The 21,682-nt window shown below is 38.6% G+C and overlaps 1 protein-coding gene across 1 annotated transcript in view; it reads right to left on the bottom strand.

Moving 5' to 3' along the window:
- TRIM33 (tripartite motif containing 33) overlaps positions 1-21,682 on the bottom strand; it is a 42,965-nt gene that overhangs the window by 17,458 nt on the left and 3,825 nt on the right. Inside the window, exons 2-6 of the mRNA XM_030965620.1 lie at positions 11,876-11,994; positions 10,544-10,691; positions 7,794-7,926; positions 4,346-4,462; positions 731-845 (exon numbers count right to left, since the gene is read on the bottom strand). Coding sequence (XP_030821480.1) covers positions 731-845; positions 4,346-4,462; positions 7,794-7,926; positions 10,544-10,691; positions 11,876-11,994 — 632 coding nt within the window. The remainder of the gene's footprint in view (positions 1-730; positions 846-4,345; positions 4,463-7,793; positions 7,927-10,543; positions 10,692-11,875; positions 11,995-21,682) is intronic.

The raw sequence follows: 21,682 nt of genomic DNA, 5'->3' as shown, positions 1-21,682 counted from the left end.
AAGGAAATTTTAATTAATCCTAGGTAAATAAGAAAAGCCAAAGTACATGTAATTTTGCATTATTTCTTTTATTAATGATCAAGTTACTCTATTCTTCCAGGAACATTCAATTTCCTTGCCAAATTATTGTTCCTTAACCAGGAAAAATCTATTGTGATTCATCTGATTTTAAATTTTTCATGGCAGGCTGGCCATATGCACTGAACCAATTTCTTACAAGGGATTTCCTCTATTCAGATAAAATGTTCATGGATTTTAATAAAAGTCAGGATGCAATTATTCAAAATATGCCATCTGGAAAGGATGCTTGAACTCATGGTCTCTAAAGTTGTATTATACAACTTTAAATACCAGCATTACATCTTCATGTACAAATACTGCTCTGACTGCTCTTACACGAACATTGAAAAGCTATTTGAGGGAATTATTAAATCATACACACCTTAGCATTATGTTACAATACAGAAATATGGCAAACAGAACATGAAAAGGGGATTTTCAGGGACTTCACTCCTGTACAATGAGCCCAATTTTGAATATGAGGCACAGAAACAAAACTGAAGGAGCTCTGATGAGAGGAGAAACAAGAGATTTAACTCCAGCACATCCCACAGAGGCAGTTTCAGTGCTGCAACAGCTGCAGTCACACCAAACAAACCATTTTCAAATATTTCCCCTCAACAGGGGACTGGAAACTCAACACCACCATTGCTTTTTATTTCAAGTGTACCTCAAGGTGCTGTAGGAGAGATTTTCCCTTTTTATTGATTTCATTGATGAGGGTGAATATAGCCACTTTGATTTCCTGTTCTACTCGTTTGTTGGTTTCATTTACTTCTTTTATCCTAAAAAACAACAAAAAAAGAGCAAAGGATTATCAGTCACTTTACACTTCACTGCCAAATACAAATTCACAAGTTGTTTTACTTCAAATAATATGAAAGTCCTTGAAGTTTACACACTTTACAGAGAAATAACCAGCCACAACCACATGTATATGGACATTTATAAATTTGTATCAAAAATTATATACAAATTGTGTCACTATGAAAAATTTATATCTGACGCTTTAAATTTTTAAGATAATTTATATTAACCAGAAATCAACCCTGAATTTCAAATTAATTCCTCCCTTGTAACAAAAAAAATTATTACAGACCTGTAATTAATAAAGAGATAAACATTTCACTAATGATGTGCCTGATATTAGTGTAGATTATTCTCTTGTGCTTTAATACTACTGGCTGCCAGATTTTTATACCTCTTCATCACAGCCATTTTTCCTCAGTTTTAATGCATTAACAGCTTCTTCAGATTCAAGCAAATCATCCTGAGTTCTGTCCACAGAATTTGAAATACAGCATTTCTTAAACTCATGGAAATTCTGCATTTATTTGATCTTACACTGCCTTAATCTAACAAGATCACATTGCAGCAGAATTCTTTGCCATGAGCCAATGTGAAGAGTTAAATTGTCTTTTTTTAAAGAGTTTTTTTTGCTGCCAGATCAAGGATCTGATGTCACTCAGCCACAGGACCAACACTCACTGCTGATGAACTCTGCTGGAGTCAGAGCCCTTTAAGGCACCTGGGACACACGTGGTTTTTGTGACAACACAACCTGGTCTCCTACTCCAAAAAACACCCAACCAACCCTTCATTAAGTCCATGGCATCCACCCTTGGCTTTGGCACCCAACAATTATTCCAGCAGAGCTGTTTCTTCAACACTTTCATGCTCCACCACCACAGATGATGGTGATTTTGTGCCAACACCGACAACAAAATTGTAATACTTTCATTTTTCCCATTCCCTGAAGTTTTTAGGTTGATGGATTTTGTGTCCTACACACCAGCAAAGCAGTGGAATGAGTTGTCTCACCTGCACCAGCCACTTGGCTCAGCAGAAAATTGAGATCTTGACACAATCCCAGCTGCAGAAATTCACTGAAGCCAGAAACTCTTGGGCAAAAAACCCCCCACCATAACAATGTGTTAATTGCATCACCCATTCCTGGCCTGGAATTCCTATCAGAGAATGTTTTGTGACATTTCTTGAGCTCCCAGTTTAATTATTGCCTATGTGACTGTCTCTTCAAGTGTGTAACATTTCCATGCTTCACAATGGTTCTGTGTTTTGGGACCTTTCAAAGACTTCCATGGAAAATCAGCACATAAAATACCAATTTTCACTGCTTCTTTCTTCCCACATTTGCCTCTATCATGCTGCATGTTCTTCCTCCCTTACACTGCTTTTTTTTTTTTTTTTAAATACAGATGACACCGCAAAGAGTTAAAAATTTACATCAGAAACTTCTCTTTCTATCTTGGTGCACATCCTCCTCCTGCCCTCGTACTTTCCACCCCCAGCTGATGTGTCATTGTGCAAATGACCTCAAAGCTGCAGAAGGCTCAGCAAACCACAGAGACTCAGGGTGGAATTCCCTGAGCTGCAGCAGCAGCCCAGGGGGAGCAGAGCCAGCGGGGATCACGTGCTCCCTCTGCCTCTGATTTGGTGTTTAATGTGACGTTGAATTTCAGATAACCCTGGAAATCTTAAGTGAAGCTACCTAAAAAAAAACCCCAATCAAAACCCCACAACCAACCACGATTTCCTATTCAAATTCACACTAAGTTTTTGTTACACAGTTATCAGAGGCCTTCATATGAAACATCAAAATATTTTAATATTTCAACTGTTACAGTTGAATATTAAAAAATATTTTAGTATTTCAACTGTTACAGTTGAATATTAAAAAATATTTTAGTATTTCAACTGCTACAGTTGAATATTAAAAATATTTTAATATTTCAACTGTTACAGTGAATATTAAAAAATATTTTAATGTTTCAACTTGTTACACAGTTATCAGAGGTCTGACTATGAAATGTAAAAATATTTTATTATTTCAACTGTTACAGTTGAATATTAAAAAATATTTTAGTATTTCAACTGCTACAGTTGAATATTAAAAATATTTTAATATTTCAACTGTTACAGTTGAATATTAAAAAATATTTTAATATTTCAACTTGTTACACAGTTATCAGAGGTCTGACTATGAAATGTAAAAATATTTTATTATTTCAACTGTTACAGTTGAATATTAAAAAATATTTTAGTATTTCAACTGTTACAGTTGAATATTAAAAAATATTTTAGTATTTCAACTGTTACAGTTGAATATTAAAAAATATTTTAGTATTTCAACTGTTACAGTTGAATATTAAAAAATATTTTAATGTTTCAACTTGTTACACAGTTATCAGAGGTCTGACTATGAAATGTAAAAGTATTTTATTATTTCAACTGTTACAGTTGAATATTAAAAAATATTTTAGTATTTCAACTGTTACAGTTGAATATTAAAAAATATTTTAATGTTTCAACTTGTTACACAGTTATCAGAGGTCTGACTATGAAATGTAAAAGTATTTTATTATTTCAACTGTTACAGTTGAATATTAAAAAATATTTTAGTATTTCAACTGTTACAGTTGAATATTAAAAAATATTTTAATGTTTCAACTTGTTACACAGTTATCAGAGGTCTGATTATGAAAGGTAAAAATACTTTAATATTTCAACTGTTATAGTTGAAAATTTTAATATTGAATATAGAAATCTATTAAAAATATTGAATATTAAAAATATTTTAATATTCCAACTGTTACAGTTGAAATTTTTAATATTGAATATTAAAATCTATTAAAGATATTGAATATTAAAAATATTTTAATATTTCAACTTGTTACACAGTTATCAGAGGTCTGACTATGAAACGTAAAAATATTTTAATATTTCAACTGTTACAGTTGAAAATTTTAACACTGAATATTAAAATCCATTTAAAATATTGAATATTAAAATATTTTAATATTTCAACTGTTACAGTTTAAATTTTTAATACTGAATATTAAAATCCATTAAAAATATTGAATATTAAAATATTTTAATATTTCAACTTGTTACACAGTTATCAGAGGCCTTACTATAACACATAAAAATATTTTAATATTTCAACTGTTCTCTCACCTAAAGCTAACTTAAAAGAAATTACAGGATGGGTTTTCTTGCCTTTTTCATTCCTTTTTTTCTCCTCCATCCCCAAAGTGTAATGAATGTGTCACACCTTTGGTTCTATTCAAAGTTGTCACAAAAAACATAATCTTTAACATTTCTTGTAAGAACTTCCAAGAGATGCAGAGTCTTGTTCATAAAAATTATGAAAAGCAATTAAGATACAGAATTAACTCCATTGTGTTACTCCAGTCCCACCATTCATCTTACTGTGAGACTCATTAAAAAGGCAATGTAACAGCTGATCATTTTGGGGAAAACTCACCTATTTTGAACTTGGGCAGCTGCAAAATTTACATAATTCTTCTTCTCAAGAAGTTTGGCCAAGAGGTTCTCAATTGCACCCTTCTGGTTCTGAAAAGCTTCTTCCAGGAACTGGTACCTTTTCAACAGGCAAGAGAAGACACTGATTACCAAGGGACAGTGGGCTGCAACTCAGGTGCAAAGCCATGAAAGTTTGAAAAAATATGACTGAGAAAGAAAAAAAAACACTGAGAAAGAAACCACTGAGAAAGAAAACACTGAGGAAAAATCAGACTCTGAATCAGTGTGCAAAATGTTGAAACAAGTCCTTTGGTACTGGCCAGGAGACTGAACCTCTGTGGGAAATGATCAATTCCAACCACACAGGAATGCGGTGCCTCCTTTCCCAGGATCCTCAGAATTTGATAAAGAAAGTGCACCAAAAGCTTAAACACAATTAAAGGATACCAAAAACAACCTCCTAAATTATCCCAAATTCCCCCAGTTTTTCAGCTCATGTTTGACTGCATTAGTTTAATCTGAAGAAAATTTCCCTAGTAAAAAAACGTCAAGTTTTTCCACCTCTGCTGCTTCCAAGTGAAGAATTTTCCCTTCCAAGCTCTTCAACTGAACAGCTGCTATCAAAGGTACTTTCCATTACTTCATCTGAAAAGAGGGTAAGCACCAACATTGAGGGAAAATAACAGGATTAGGTGCCTTTTCCTAAAATATTGCAATTAAGAATGCCACAGAAGCAAAATGCCTCGGCTGAAAAATGGCCAAGTGGAATTAAAATTAAAGCAGCTCCATGAATTTCTGATCAACTGCTCAAAATCCAGGATTCCTAGCAGTCACTTGCTAAGTCTTGTCTTGGCAATAAATAAACTTCCTGCTTCTGAAATGTAATTTGTTAACAATAGGGAAAACTTAATGTCCCAGAACACCTTGGCAATGTTTTCCCAATATTCAAATTGGCAGAAAATTGCTGCAATTAATGAAGCATTTTATAAGGTGCATTAAAAACAATTTACAGCATCTTCCAAAGAAAATGAAGAAGAAATTAGTGTTGTCTTCTGTCACAGTGTAGAACATTACAATCCAAAGGAAAAGACTGTCTGGATTGTCAGCAAACTCACAGCAAGGCAGTTTTTATTTAAATAACTTACAACCATGATAACAGGGATTCAGACAAAGAACATCATTCACAACAAAAACAACTCCACTCCTGTTAATTCAGTTTGTACCAGCAACAGACAAATCTGGACCCCAAGATTTGAGATTCTTCATTCTCAGTGGTGGAATTTTGCTTTTTCTAAGAACAGTCTAAAGTTCTTGCAGACAGACAGCAGCACAAGATTTTAGATAGTACAATACCAAAAAAAAGGAGCATTGTTAAAGCCCAAAGACAGCAAAATTTGAAATGTTTGGGAGCTGCTGATTTTCTGAAATTATTTTCATAAAGTTGAAAATTATATTTCCACTAGAAGAAGTGAAAAATCTACGTGCAGCTTGTACTGCTAAAATTTTACTGTAGCTCTTGCTACAGCCAAAATCCTTTTCTTTTTCCAGTATTGCACTTCCAGATTCCCAAGTGTGTGGACTGGAAACAACCCAAATTAAGGAATCTCACAGCATCAGGCTGCTCAGAGAATTGTCAGCTTTCTACAGAATCCCCAGCAATCCCTGCCCTGACAGGGGTGGAACTGGATGATCTTTAAGGTCCCTCCCAACCCCAAACCATTCTGGAATTCTAAAATTGAGATTCTGATCACTGGACCATGGAGGTACAGAAATGGTGATTCACCCTCCTTTGGGGTAAAATATTAGGATTTCAGGTAAGAAGAAAACAGGGGATTAAAATCAATTTTTTTTTCCACTTGGCACGACTCTCCACAAAATCTCAGCTGTACTTCAGGCAGACAAAGCAGTGCCTTAACCATCTGTAATTCACACCTGCACTCAGAACCACATGGAAAGAGTATTTTGGAAAAAAAAATCGTATTAATAACAACAAATTCTCCTTCTGGAAGAGCACAGGTAAGTAGGACAAGATCCACCTGTTAATCCATCAGCAACATGCACAGAACAGATGCAAAGAAATCAACTGGACCAAGTTAGTGAATATATCCCAGGAGAGCACCCCTTGTGACAAAGGAGTCATCCAGGGTATTTATGATCAAATCTATGAAAGAACAGAGCAGGAATATTTGAGGGTGTTAATATTTTAATAATAATAATAATTTCAAAAGTAAAAGTTTTCCACAGGCTGCTGTAGCAGTCTGAGAATAATCACTATTCTGAGAAAAACAGGAAAACAAGAAAAACAGAATACTAAATTCAGTATTACACCTTTAGAGAGAAGACTTAAGGAAAAGCAGTGGTGCAGTAGTTGATAAATATGTATTATCCCCAGATTCTCTATTGTAACACTGCAAAATATTTGTTCAGACATTCAAACAGCTACATGACAGAGCTGCTAAAGAGCAGAAGTTGGAATGTTTCTTAAAGGGATTCCAACTCCTTTCCTAGCAGAGGCAAACCCAGCATTTCCTTTTACCTGGAATGAGGCAACTTTTAACCAACTAAACCCAAACCATTTTTCCCCTCTGCACAAGAAGAATATACTAATGTAAAAGGCAAAATTTAGACTTTCCTTTACAAAATTCTCCTAAAGACTGTTACACAACCAAAAATGCCCTTTCAGAAAATTCATTACCTCAGCCGTGACTCACTCTATCACTTTTGCTTCTTTTACAGCACCAGGTGTTCAGGGCTGCAGGAATTTCCAATCAAGTCCTGACCACAGTGATAGCACTGGGAACTGCCAGGCAAATGAACACCTGAATCACACCCAACCTCCTCAGCCCATCTTGGTTTAAATTTCATATTAGGGGACTTGACAAAACTCAACCAACTGACCAAGTCTCCATCACTCCACAGGTTCTCTGTCACCACCACATTTTTTGAAAAATCTCTTTGCCCAGGATTTTTCTCCTGGGAAGCTGAAAAACCTCAGAGAAAAATGAAAACAATAATTATCTGATTTGCTTCTCCTTTGGACATTGTTTACCAGCAGGTGGTTGTTTGATTGGTTTCATGTGAATTGTTTTGATTTATTGGCCAATTATGATCAAGCTGTGTTGGGACTCTGGAAGGAGTCACAAGTTTTTCATTATTATCTTTTAGCCTTCTGTCTATATCCTTTCTATATTCTTTAGTATAGTTTATTATAATATTCTTTAATATATTATAGATCATAAAATAATACATTAGCCTTCTAAGAACACAGAGTCAAATTCATCATTCCTCCCAAAAACTACCACAATTCTCTGCAAGGGATGGCTTCAGTCCAACCAGGGGTAAATGCAGCAGAATTTCCAACACAAGCAGCTCCCATCAATGCCACTTCATCCTCAGAGACAGCACAGCACAGGAGTTAAGAAATATTTCGAATATTTGTATATTTGTACCTGTGTTCTTTGTGCTCCAGTAACTGACAGTCTCTGCATGTCAGCCTGTCACAGGTTTCACAGAAAAGTTTTAACTGCTCTTGTTTGTGGACAGGGCAGAAAACAGGACGTTGACCAGATGCTCCCACGGCCTCTGTTTTTAAAAATAAACCATTTGTGCATTTTAAAATAAAATTGAAACAATCTGAAGAGCAAAACAACCTAACTAACTTCCAGCAACAACCAAGAACTTGCAAAGGCACCTCCAGATGTGCTCTCAGGCTGAGGTTACTGTGAGCACATCAGGTCAGTGGCTGGATTCGATGATCTCAGAGCTCTTTCCCAACCTCCATGACTCTGGGATTTACAGTGCCAGTGCTTTAGAGCTGTTTTCATTCTTTATATTAATTCATTTTGCTTTATTCATCTTTTCTCATGAGCACCCTGTAAGCTGCACACAAACACCAGCCCGGTGTACATGTGTTTATAAAGATTTAATTCCATACAATTTCACCTCTGACACACTGAAGGATGGCTCAAACCTTTCAAACCTTTTTAACCTTTTTTAAAGATTTTTTTAAAACCCTTTTTACCCCATGGGTTTTCCAGCTTATCCCTTCAAATACCTCATTTAGTCTCACAACTGAAGTAGGAACTGCAAAGCAAATGTTGCCTGTGTTAAAAGTTACCTAAACCCCCAAATAATGGCAAAAAATAGCTCTGGGTTTACTAGAAAAATTCTGTACAGTGTTCTGAAGATATTTTGAGCTTAGCAAAGAGGAAAGCAGCCTTTGGAAGGTACAGCAGGTAGGGTTTAAATTAATTTCCCTCACTCTCCAACGTTTCTGAAGCTGGTTATATCATGCAAGTTATTGTAAAGAAAGAGCTGATGAACCTACAGCTGCCACTCACTGAGAGAAATTTAAAGCCTCCAGGGCACATCTTTGAGTCTAAGAGGAAAAAAAACCAATGACCAGCCCTTCCCCACAATCACAATAAATTACATTTCTGATGGAAAGTTTATTTTACAAACTTCATTTTATACACTTTATATTTAAAATATTTTTATATTTTATATTATAATACAAAATATTTTTATATTTTAAATATTTTAAAAATTTAGTTTAAACATAAAAAATATTTAGTTAGTTTAACTAACTAGTTAGCTAACTAACTAGTTAGTTAACTAACTAGTTAGTTTAATAATAGTTTATTTTATAAACTTTATAAACTTCCTGGTTTTGGAAATCACTTTTCAGCCCCTTCCCAGCAGGTATCAAAGGGAAAGCTGAGCTGTAATATCACATTGAAAATCCCAATCTAGCATTCCTTGTAAAAACATCAATAATTCTTTCTTGGGTCCTATAATTTGATTGAATTTAAGGGTTTTTCATCTGTGAGGCTTAATACATTGAATCTTAAATGGATAATATTTCTTATTAAAAATATTCATTGAGACATAAAGAGAAGCCTCTCCAAAATGAGGTTTATTTGACAGAGCAAATGAAATAAAATCCCTGTCTATAAGGACTAAGCTCAACAGCAAACTTTTTAACTATTAAACAATTTTTAGAAAGAAAAGTAATGTTTGTTCCTTTGAAAGGATACAACAAGACAACTATGGAGATCTTAATTAATTTTAAATTAATTTAAATGAAGAGAGCAAAGTGTTGAGATCTTTCTTCTTCAATGTGATCATTTTCAGACACATCCAGATTGTGGAGAACCTACAAGTCTTTAAATCAGAACTTTTAACCCATCTACAAATAGAATTTTCTAATCTAAAATCCAGATACCCCAGACCTGTTTGGAGAACATTTTCCACATTACCTCAACAGGCTATAAATGATAAAATCCAGACAGCCTGGACCTGTTCTGAGATGATTTTCCACATTACCTCAATAGGCTACAAATGATATATGATCAAAGAACAGGTCAAGAATTTACTTCTAATAAGGCTGCACACCTGAACAAACCCTACACACACTTCACATATTAAATCTTGCTCACTGACAGATTAAACCTGAAATAAAATTCCACATTTACTCAGCAATATCAATACAAAGTAACACCATATATTGAAGGTAACTATATAAAATATATAGTTATAACTATTTAACTATATAAACTATATAACTATTTAACTATATAAACTATATAACTATTTAACTATATAAAATATATAGTTATAACTATTTAACTATATAAATTATGTAACTATATAACTATATAAAATATATAACTATATAAAATATATTGCTATAACTACTAAACTCTATAGATTATATAACTATATAAACTTATATATACATTTCTACAGGGAGAACTATAATTGCTTCTCATAACAAAATACAACAAAATGGGTAATTTAATTTCCTTGGACAATGGATAAGATTATCAATATGCCACTGCTCTCCAGGTTCCAGTCCCTCCATTTAGTTACTTGTTCTATTAAACAATCTAATTCTACTAATTTACTAATCTAGCATTCTACTAATCTAGAATTCTACTAATCTAGCAAGATTATTAAGAATGGATCTAAATCCTTTCCAAATGCATTGGACATCAACTGCACAAAGTATCATTGTTATAAATTTAATTCTTCCTCTATTTTTACAGCTACTAATTTTGCACTGGTAACTTTTTACTGCACTTTTCCCAAATTCTGTGGGGGAAACACGCAGAGCTGGTTGTTACCCCCATCATTTTTTTAACATAAAAAGAGAAAAGGCTTTTGGAACAGGCAGGACAAAGTGACACCCAACACTCACCTGAGGACACATCCTCTTTTTTCCTGATCATGTGGTCCTTAGTGAACTTCACTCGCTGGTGAGCCTCGATGCAGGTCTTACACAGCCACTCCCCACACTCCACACAGAAGCCCACAGCACTGGCATTGTCCTCACAGCTGGTGCACACCTGGGGGGGAACAGAAACCAGAATTGTGCTGGGAGCCTCAGGGAGCAGAAAGGGTTGGGGGGAAAATGCACCAGGATTGTTCTAGGGAGAGCTGACAGACCCAGAATTCAGAGAAGGGGTGGGGAAAAATGCACCAGGATTGTTCTGGGGAGAGCTGACAGGACCAGAGAGCAGAAAGGGGTGGTGAAAAGGCACCAGAATTGTTCTAGGGAGAGCTGTCAGACCCAGAATTCAGAGGAGAGATGGGAAAAAGTGCCAGAATCATCCTGGTGAGCACTGACAGCCCCAGAGAGCAGAAAGGGTTGGGAGGAAAATGTACCAGCATCATCCTGGGGAGAACACTGACAACCCCAGAAATCAGAGCAGGGGTGGGGAAAAAGCACCAGAATCATCCTGGGGAGCACTGACAGTCCCAGAGAGCAGAGGAGGGGTGGGGAAAAGGCACCAGGATTGTTCTGGGGAGAGCTGACAGGACCAGAGAGCAGAAAGGATTGGGGAAAAAGGCACCAGAATTGTTCTAGAGAGCACTGACAGGAGCAGAGAGCAGAGGAGGGGTGGGGAAAAGGCACCAGAATTGCTCTAGGGAGCACTGACAGACCCAGAGAGCAGAAAGGGTTAGGGGGAAAAGGCCCCAGCATCATCCTGGGGAGCACTGACAGTCCCAGAGAGCAGAAGAGGGGTGAGGAAAAGGCACCAGAATTGTCCTGGGGAGCACTGACAGGACCAGAGAGCAGAAAGGGTTGGGGGCAAAAGGTACCAAAATTTTCCTGGGGTGCAATGGCAGACCCAGAGAGCAGGAAGAGGAGGGGAAAAAGCACCAGAGTCATCCTGGGGAGCAGTGACAGCCCCAGAAATCAGAGCAGGGTTGGGGAAAAGCCACCAGCATTGTCCTGGGGAGCACTGACAGGACCAGGAATCAGAGGAGGGGTGAGGAAAAGCCACCAGCATCATCCTGGTGAGCACTGATGTCCCAGAAATCAGAGCAGGGTTGGGGAAAAACCACCAGAATCACCCTGGGGAGCTCTGAGAGCCCCAGAGAGTGGAGGAGGAGTGGGGAAAAGCCACCAGCATTGTCCTGGGGAGCACTGACAGGACCAGGAATCAGAGGAGGGGTGAGGAAAAGGCACTTAAGGAGAAGTGGCAGCCCCAGAGCAGAGGCTGGGGCAGGCAGGAAGGTTCCTTACCTGCTCTGACTTCTCATCAGAGCTGCTGGGGCTCTCCGAGGTGTCCTTCACAAAGTAATTGTCCACCAGGTCGATCTGCCGGCACTCCTGGCGACAGATGGGGCACCTGATCACCCCCACTGCAAAACACAGCACAAAACAGGCTCTCAGGGCAGCAAAACACAGCACAAAACAGGCTCTCAGGGCAGCAAAACACAGCACAACACAGGCTCTCAGGGCAGCAAAACACAGCACCCCACTGTAGTCCCACATTTCACAGAGAAAAGCAAGGCACAATTCTTCTCAAGAATATTTCTAGGTTTCACGTTCTCTGGACATCAGAGAAAGAAAACACAATTCTTATCATTTGCTGTGCCTGTGTTTGTGCAAAAGTAGAATGCAATATGGAGATTGTTTACCCAAAGATGGTGTTTTGTTTCCTTGGCCTGTCAGGGCCAGGTGTGTGTGTGTGTGTCAGGACTGAGGGTAACAATCACGAGATTCTGGGCAGTGTGCAGAGTTGAGTGCTTGGCAGATTCAGTTTTAGATTTACAGAATACTATAGTATAATAAAGTAATTAATTAGCCTAGAATAATATAGTATAATAAAGTAATTAATTAGCCTTCTGATATCCATGGAGTCAGATGCATCATTTTCTCTCCCCTTTGTCAGGACACTCAGCACTGCAATCCCCACAGGCTCTCAGGGCAGCAAAACTCACAGAAAACCTGCCCAGAAGCACCAAACACAAAGCAAACTCCTCCTCTCACCTGGGTAAAGGATTCCAGGTTGGCATTGTCATTAAAAACCAGCCATTACAGGTGTGGAACAGGTGTCACCCCCTCAACCAATCCCAAAATACCCCACAGACCTCTACAGAAAAGGATGCCCCACCTAGCTGGGGATTTCCCTAATTTCCCCATCATGCTCAGTTTTTACTACTTATTTCTTCCCAAAAAAATCCTATCTTTTCAGCAAAGTAATTTGTTGTCCCTAAACAAATATTTAATTTTTTTCCTTGCTGATTTTAGATAACAAAACTCAAGATATTTGGTTTTTTTAGATTATTTTTCAGAACAGTCTATGGTCCAGCCTGTCCCAAGACAAGCATTAAAAGGGCTGTGCCCAGATAGGTGGGGTCACTTCAGGGATGCTCCTGAAAATGCCACAGTGTGTCTCAGTGCTCTCCCAGGTAGATTTCAAATATAATCTATTTCCATGAGGTCAGGGAGGCAGATGAAGCAATAAAACACCAGGATCCTGCTTTGTTATCCTTTGTAATCACTAAATTAGTTTTAAATCCTCAGCAGAACTGCAAAGGAGTTACTACACGAAGCAAATTGACATTTGAAGGTGTCTATGAACAGCCCCCATAAAGGTTTGAAAACCTATTTATAACTTAGGTAGTGGCTCACACTTCACTGTAGTGTCATTGGATCTTAAATCAAATTTCTATACAATTTATTGAGAATATAATCTTCAAGAAGCTTTCCAAGCCATTGGGTATTTTTACACACTAAAACAACGTTGAGAAGTGTAATTAAATGATGCTCAGCTCCTTTGTGGATATTCAATTAGGACAGCAGGACTTATTTCAGGGAGATTAATTACATTAGTAGTGGAGTAGCATTAATTTTTTCAAGTGCTAAAATTAATGATGGCTTCAGAACACAGGAGATTCACTGCAGAGCAACAATAATCCAACTAAAAATTCTCTGTCTCATCAAACCAAACACATCTCAAAAGCAGGATATGAAAAATAACCAGTACTGCAGCAGCTGCACATCCAAGAGCTTTCACACACAGTGAAACCTTCCCCATATGCAGAACTTTGAGGTTTTCTGACAACTGAGAGACAAAATTCTGTAGGGAATGCCACTGAAAGCCATCCAGCAGCTGATGTGTATAGACTACAGAACAAAAATTTCAGATATTTACCATTAAAACTACTCCATCCAAACCAAACCAAACCTAAACTTCATTTTTAGTGTTGCCTTGGGTCAAACAAACAAAATATTTCAGGAAAACAACAAAACAGGAGAAGCTCAAGATCTGTAATCTCTAGACATCAGAAAAGTCAAATTCTACAGATGAAAACCCCTTCCTGTAAGGCAAATTTGGGTTGCTTTTTAAGTAACCAAACCAATGAAAGCTTGAATGAAATCAAGCCTTTTGATCCAAGTGGCTGGATTCTGGCCAGGGGTAATCCAACACCCAATTTTTGCACCTCCACATTCAAATAAAACCCTGCAAACAAAGAGCCCCCAGTGTTCTGCACAAACCTCAAGAGATCCAAACTCAAATTCAAGGCTTTGCCATTCTCATTTAGCACATTACACTCCTTTTTCACATCTCAACACCCTTTATTTCCAACAGCAGCTTTCCAATAATGTATGAGCCACTAAACATCTCATATCCTGGTCTTTTAATCTAATAAAAACCAAATTACTGCAGCAGCATTTGTACTAGAAACAAATGTATTGAAAAGATACGGATGTGGCTAATTTTGTAAGGCAGGAGGGAAAAGTGGAGAAAATCACACTGAAATAGCATTTACATAGAAAAAAAGATTCTTAGCTGTCAAAACTTGAGATAATTTGTGAGCTAATAAAGTTTATTGCAAAAAGTTTATTGAGAATGTATTTTAGGACAAACTAAAATTCAAATGTTTATATAACCTCTGTGAAAAAAAAAAAGCTTTCATTGTCAGTTTCAATTTTAAAAAAACTTACTTAAAAAACAGAAGTAAATACAGAAGTATCATCCTATTTATACTCTAGCAGAATTTACTACGTTGTTTTTCTGCATCAAACAAATCAAACACATTGGTCTTGGTACAAACATTCCCACTGTAACTCTGCTTTCCCAAAGCATTAGCACAGAGTAAAAACTACTGTTTAAAGATCAATTTTATTTTTCCAATCACAAGTGAATTTAAGTAAGACATATTCATACAAATTCTGAAGGTCAGACTGGTTTATGACCTCCTTCAATCCTAATTATTACCCTCGAGATTTCCAATGTCCTCAGAGATGGCTTCATATGATTTTTGAGCTGTAAATTGTTGCTGCAGAGGTCAAGAGCAGCACTGAAGCAAAGAACTGAGAAAAGGGGAAGTTTCTTTCAGGAAGTTCTGACCACACCACGTGAAACCCTGCACAGGGGCTGAAACCCTTTGTGCAGCAGTTCCTTTGTGCCTTACAGAACTGTCACCAACAGCCTGCCCTCAGCATTAACTGCAGCAACACAGTTCTGCTCCAGGTCCCCAAAACAGAACAATTCAGCACCCTGCAGACTTCACCAGCCACCCCCAGGTGCTGCTGTGGATATCACACTTGCATGAAGAAATTCAGGGAGAATCATCCTTTGGACCTAAAAGGCCACAGGAATTTATGAACTATTTTACAGGAGCTGCAGATAATGGGAATGGGCTTTCAAGCTTCTTTAGTTGTACTTTAGAGGACCAATATTGCTCATTTTTCCATTTGTTTCTATAACAAGACCTGTAATAACCATGAGTTCCAACCAAAAATAACATTAATAATAATATTACTAACAACTAAAAATACTCATTACCCCTCTTCCAGAACTCTCTGCACCACATTTCCCCTTCCTTTATGCCCTATTCCCAATTATTATATCCTATTCCCAATTAATGATGCAGTTCAGATCAGATTCTGCTTTTGGTCCCACATTTCTGCAGAACAGCACCCTACAAACTTCACCAGCCACCCCCAAGGTGCTGCTGTGGATATCAGCACTTGCATGAAGAAATTCAGGGAGAATCATGCTTTGGACCTAAAAGGCCACAGGAATTTATGAACTATTTTACAGGAGCTGCAGATAACAGGAGTGGCATCCAAACTTCTTTAGTTGTACTTTAGAGGACCAATACTGCTCATTTTTCCACTTGTTTCTATCACACACCTCAAGACCTGTAACAACCATGAGCTCCAACCAAAAATAATTAATAATAATAAAATAAAAATAAAAATAATAAATTAATAGTAATAAATTAGTAATAATAAATAATAGGTAAGAATAACACTAACAACCAAAAATACTCATTACCCTTCTTCCACAACTCTCTGCACCACATTTCCCCTTCTCTTATACCCTATTCCCAATTAATGATGCAGTTCAGATCAGATTCTGCTTTTGGTCCCACACTTTTTTGCAGAACAGCCAAAATATTTCCAATCACACACATTCCCTGTCCCCCATGTGCTGCCACACACAGCACTCAGCCCAAGTGGAGTTTGGTTTTTCCTTTCACCCTGCCTAAAGGGAGAAGCAGGAATAGTTTCCTATCCAGTTTTTGGGGTTTTTTTCCAGTTTTCCTATCTGGAAAATTGGATTGCCAGTCTCCAGTGGGGCAGGCAGGAAAAGCCTGGCACTGCCAGCCCTGCTCAAAGGGAGATGGGTTTCACCTGCTCACCTGAGCCATCCCTCCCTGCCAGGACCTGTGATTGAGGAAGAAAGAGGAGACTCCCATGGGGTCTCCTGAGCCTTTCAGGAGCTGAGGAGCAGCACAAAGCACTGAGAGAAACCCAGGAATGTGCTCAGGGATGGATGTGTAGGAGCTCCAGGAACCTGCCCCTGGGAGCAGCACGTTGCTGGGAGCTGGAGCAGAGCCCACACTGCTGGAAATGGGAATTTTGGGACATCCCAGGAATGCTCCTTGTCCTGGGAAGGGCTGCTCCTGCCCAGTGGGAGCCCAGGTCACTGCAAGGCAGCAGCAATGGGAATTTTGGGCACATCCCAGGAATGCTCCCTGTCCTGGGAAGGGCTGCTCCTGCCCCACTGGGAGCCCCTCCTGCAAGGCAGGAGCAAGGGTGAAACCAGTAACACAAAAGAACCTTCCTGGAGCTCCAGGACCTGCCCTGCCCACCAAAGGAGCCCAGGAGAAGGTTCTGTCCCAGCAGCACACAGATTTCACTGTCAAGTTACACAACTGCAGGCACATCTCCTTAAACTGCAAATTAGATCTCCTGATTTGCCCAAGACTTTAAGAACACTAATGAGAGCAGCATCTCTGTAATCCTTTTAACTGCTTATGGTGGAGATAAAGCACACTGAGCCAGACCACAGACATCAAAGCATGTCAGAAAGCACCAAACTGAAGTAAACTCAGGAGGAAAGTTGATTTTGTTTTCCTAAAAACAGAAAGATTGCTAAAAACCCTGCTAAAAATCCAGCAGCAAATCACTATGGAACACTGCAAAAACCTTCACATTTCAAGTGGAAGCTGCTTTTAATCTACCACTCCCAACTCACACCTAAAGCTGCAACACAAGTATTTTTCTTAATTGTAACTCAGAACTCTCCTAATATCTTTTATATATTTATACCTTTTTATATATTTAAGTTTAACACTTCCCAAGGGTAACTATGTTCCTCTGAACACATCTCAAAACAGGTAATTTTTTCAACAGGTTTCATCTTGAATTAGTTTCAATAAGACAAGTATTAAAAACCTGGTTAGAATTGCTTTCTCCAGGCTGACATATCAATACCAACAACACTAAAACACTGCCAAATTTCAAGGATGGTTGATTTCTCTGTATTTCCAGTCCTGTAGGATTAAAACAGAGAGATTCATGTCAACTTTTTGCCTACTGTCCCCACTCCAGCTTGATATTCAGGAATCAGTGTGTGTTCAATCATACCCATTGATTTAGCACCAGAAAAAAACTGGAATTTTCTGAATCTCCTTTGCTCCCTACCCACCCTTCTGGGCATTTCCTTCTGGAATTCCCTCAGATGTTTGAGAGACCAGCTGTACAACAACAAGGTTCCCTGAGCCAGTAAGAATTAACCTGTTTCCCCACCAAACCCACCTACAGCCATCCTCTTGATCTGGTTTTTTAGTTTTTGTTTACAAACATTACAGAAGCCTCCAGCCCTGAGAGAGAAGAGGGAGGTGGGGTGAAAGGAAAGGGAACACACACAAGGAGCCAAGGAAATTCATCTATTGCCTAAACCCACCACAGCAGCCAAGGCAAAATAAGGAACTTTTATAAGAAGCACCACACTGAGGGCTCCACATTCACTTGCTGGCTTCAAGTCCAAGCTGACTTAAAATCAACACATCACAGCCCAACCCAACCCCACTGAAATCTCACAAAGATTTCAAAGAGAAAGAGATTTCAAGAGAACAAAAAGCAATAATGGAATAATTAAGAGAGTTATTGATCTGAATGAGGATGGCATGGATCTGATGAGATCATGGACATGAACAAGGAAGGGCAGATCATGCACAAGATGTATGAGATCCAAAAATCCCTTTGCACCTCAGCAGCACCAATGGATCCTCTCCATCACTGGGACATCACAGTGAGTCTTTCCAGCAGTTCAAATTAATAAATTCAAAGTTTGAATGACCCCAAACATTCGTGTTCCTAAACACCTCTGTTTACATAATAGAATTCCTATTTCTGTAAGATTCAGCTCTGATGTGTACCACAAAAATCTTTATCAATTTCTTAGATGCTTCATAACATTTCGAGTACTGAAACTATAAAAAAAAAAAAAAAAGAGAATAAATAAGTAAGTTTGACCTCAATACCCTAAAATAAAATGTTTGAAGTGTGTTACGGACAACAAGTTGAACAGGAGCCAACAGCAGATCTTTCAAAAGACAGCAATGTGTTGCAGGACAAGGACAGCCATCCCTCCTTGTGGGAATCAAATACAGAAATTTCCACAGACACTGAAGGGTTTGATCTGCAGCCTTGAGAGAAGCTTAGATTGATGTAAAAATACAACACAGAGATATTTAGCAGAAAAATCATAAACTTATGTTTCTATAGTTGTAAGTAAGACTGTGCCTCAAGTATGTGAGAAACTGTATTGATAAGAGGGTGAAGGGTTTATAATGTAGGGGTGGGGTTGTACAGAATAAGGTGAGAGTTCAGAAGTTATAATAGAAACATAGGTGGGCCTGTGAGTAAAAAGCCCATTAGATAAAAATATCTGCAGAGCAGTACAAGTAAGTAAAGGTGATAGGTCAGAAAAGCAAAATAAACCCAGCAACAACTGTCTGTTGGGTTAGAAAGTTCTGTATTACCTTATAACAAAAAGTCTTATGACTGCTCTTGAGCTATGGCTGAATGCTTGCTCCTCTAAAATCTCACAGCCTCTGAGACTGATGTTCACTGAGCAATAAACTGTTTTAGCTTGAAAATAGTTCCATCCCTTCATTACTAGCAGTGACAATGATACCTCCTCCTGCTCAGCACTTCAGGAGACCACACTGGGCCAGTACAGGGCTCCCAGTACAGGACAGCTCCCAAACTGGGCAAACCCAGCAGTGGTGAGCCAAGGCCCCAGGGCTGGAGCTCACAGGGGTGAGGAGAGAACTGAGCACTGCCTGTGGGGCAGGGCAGAGCCCAGGGTGCACAGCAAGGGACAGACAGTATCACTGTCACTGCTAAAAATGAAGGGATGGGACTATTTTCAAGCTAAAATGATTTATTGCTCACATAAACATCAGTCTCAGAGGCTGTGAGATTTTAGAAGAGCAAGCAGTCAGCCATAACTCAAGAGTAATCACAAGTTTCTTTGTTACAGCCCAATATAGAACTTTCTAAACCAATGGACAGTTGTTATAGGGTTTATTTTGCTTTTCTGACCTATCACTTTTTCTTACTACTGGTGCACTAAGGATACTTTTTTGTCCAGTGGCTTCTGTCTCACTTGCACACAGATGCTTCTATTATAACTTCCAAACTCTCAGCTTATTCTGTGCAACCACACCGCTATGTTATAAACCCTTCACCATGTTATCAATACAGTTTCTCACTTGAGGCATATTCTTAATTACAGATATAGAAACATAAGTTTATTATTTTTCTGCTAAATGTCTGTGTGTTGTATTTTTACATCAATCCAAGCTTCTTCTAAGGCTGCAGATCAAACCCTTCAGTGTCTGTGGAAGTTTCTGATTCCCCCAGGAGAGTGCCAGCAGGACCAAAGGGATTTCTGCTCCCCAGGGTCCAAGGAGGATGGTCCAGCACTGCTCACCCCAGCACAGCTGGAGCAGGCTGCAGGAACCTCCTGTCACTGCTGTCACCAGAGCAGCTCTGGCTGGGCTGGGCACACCTGGCCCTGCCACCCCACCCCTGCCCACTCCAACCAGTTTGGGCCAAAGAATGGCTTCAAATTCTGCTGATACACGGGAGACAGCAATGAGCACAAGCCTGAAACCATCACATCATCCCCTGACAATCAACCTCCCAAAACCCAATTTCTGTTGAGCAAGCAGCACCATTTGAGACATCTGGTTCCACACACAGCCCTGGGCTGGGGGCAGGACCACACTGATTCCCCCACAGAAATACTGAGTGACTGCAGATAATTAAAATCCTCTCAGATGTTTACACTGTTACAAATGATGGCTCAGGTTTAGCTTTTCTATTTTTCAGGTTCTGTGCTGCTTTAGTGTGTGGGTCTGGGCTTCATATTAGGGGATGGTGAGCTCTGTGCACAGAGCAGGGAGACAAAACAATTCCTCCTCTAGCTGGGGACCAAGGACAAATGATCCAAATCTCAGGCCCAAGAGCACAAACAGCGTGGGCTGAAGAGAGAAAAAGAAGAAGGATGGGACTTCATGGAGTAAAGCTGTAATTGGACAATTAACTGCAATATGCAAATGGACTAAAACTTATAAAAGTGAGAGACTCTGCGACCGTTTGTGCACTTTGTGGCCATTTGGGTTCATCTTGGGTTCATTTCCTGACCATTTGGTTCATCTTGGGTGTAGCCCAGGCTGGGCTCTGGTGCTGCCCAAGGTGGATCCATTGAGGCTTTTAATAAATCCCTGCTTTATTCTGTAACTCTGTCTGGTCTCTGGTCTAGCTCAGCCTTCTCAAGGCATCACAATGACAACGAAACTTCCCAATTCAGGAAATATTTGCAAGCACTTGTGCAATCCAGTAACTCCAGCTTCCCTTCTGGGCTCAGGTTTGGCAGGGAATCAGCCCCCTCAGGAATGAATCTCTGCCAGGTCCCATTGATTGGGTAACAGCTCCAATAGTAGTTACTCCACAATATTGTCCATAATATTTATTTCTCTTAGCACTGCAACGGTTCAAGCATGTTTCTGCACAGCCATACATCAAAACCCTGCTCTAATTTCAGTGATTAGACCTTGAAACAAACGCTCACAGGTCAAGGGAGTGATACAATCAGATTGAAATCTGTCAGAATAAAAATACATTTTAAAAAATTACCTTCATTCAAGGTCTACTCCTAGCTCAGCTTTTTGGTTTTTGAACAATCCTTGACTATATTGCAATTATCACACACTGAACTGACAATACTTTATATTTAATAAGAAAAAAAAATTTACAGCTGCCACAGATATTAATTCTTACAAAAATAACACACACCTTAATGTTGTCTGATGGAAATATTTTACAATACACTATTAATTTAAACTGAAATTTAAGTTTCACAGCAAGATTTTTAGTAAGTCCAGAATGTGAACTGAACATTTTCCAGGACTCAGCATATATTCCTGAGCCTCACTTATGAGCACAGGAGAAAAGTAAAGAATCAAAAGAGTTCAGGTGATGTCTACTCACATCCAGTTTAATAAAACTTAAGGTGCTGCATTTACACAGCTTAAGGAGCCTTATTTGATGCAGGAATTTTCATTCTTCTAGACTGAAAATACAGTAACTACCACCAAACTCAGTGTAAGGGACATGTCACATCCTCATACACATCAGACCTTTTATATTCTCCTTTCACAGCAAATTTAAAAAGCAAAAAACTTCAAGTGTGATTAATACAAAACAGCAACACTGGGTACAGGAGCTGAA

This window comes from Camarhynchus parvulus, chromosome 26, assembly GCF_901933205.1.
Source record: "Camarhynchus parvulus chromosome 26, STF_HiC, whole genome shotgun sequence".
Classification (NCBI taxonomy): domain Eukaryota; kingdom Metazoa; phylum Chordata; class Aves; order Passeriformes; family Thraupidae; genus Camarhynchus; species Camarhynchus parvulus.
Note: the sequence above shows the minus strand (reverse complement) of the source record. Positions and strands in the feature narration are given on the sequence as shown.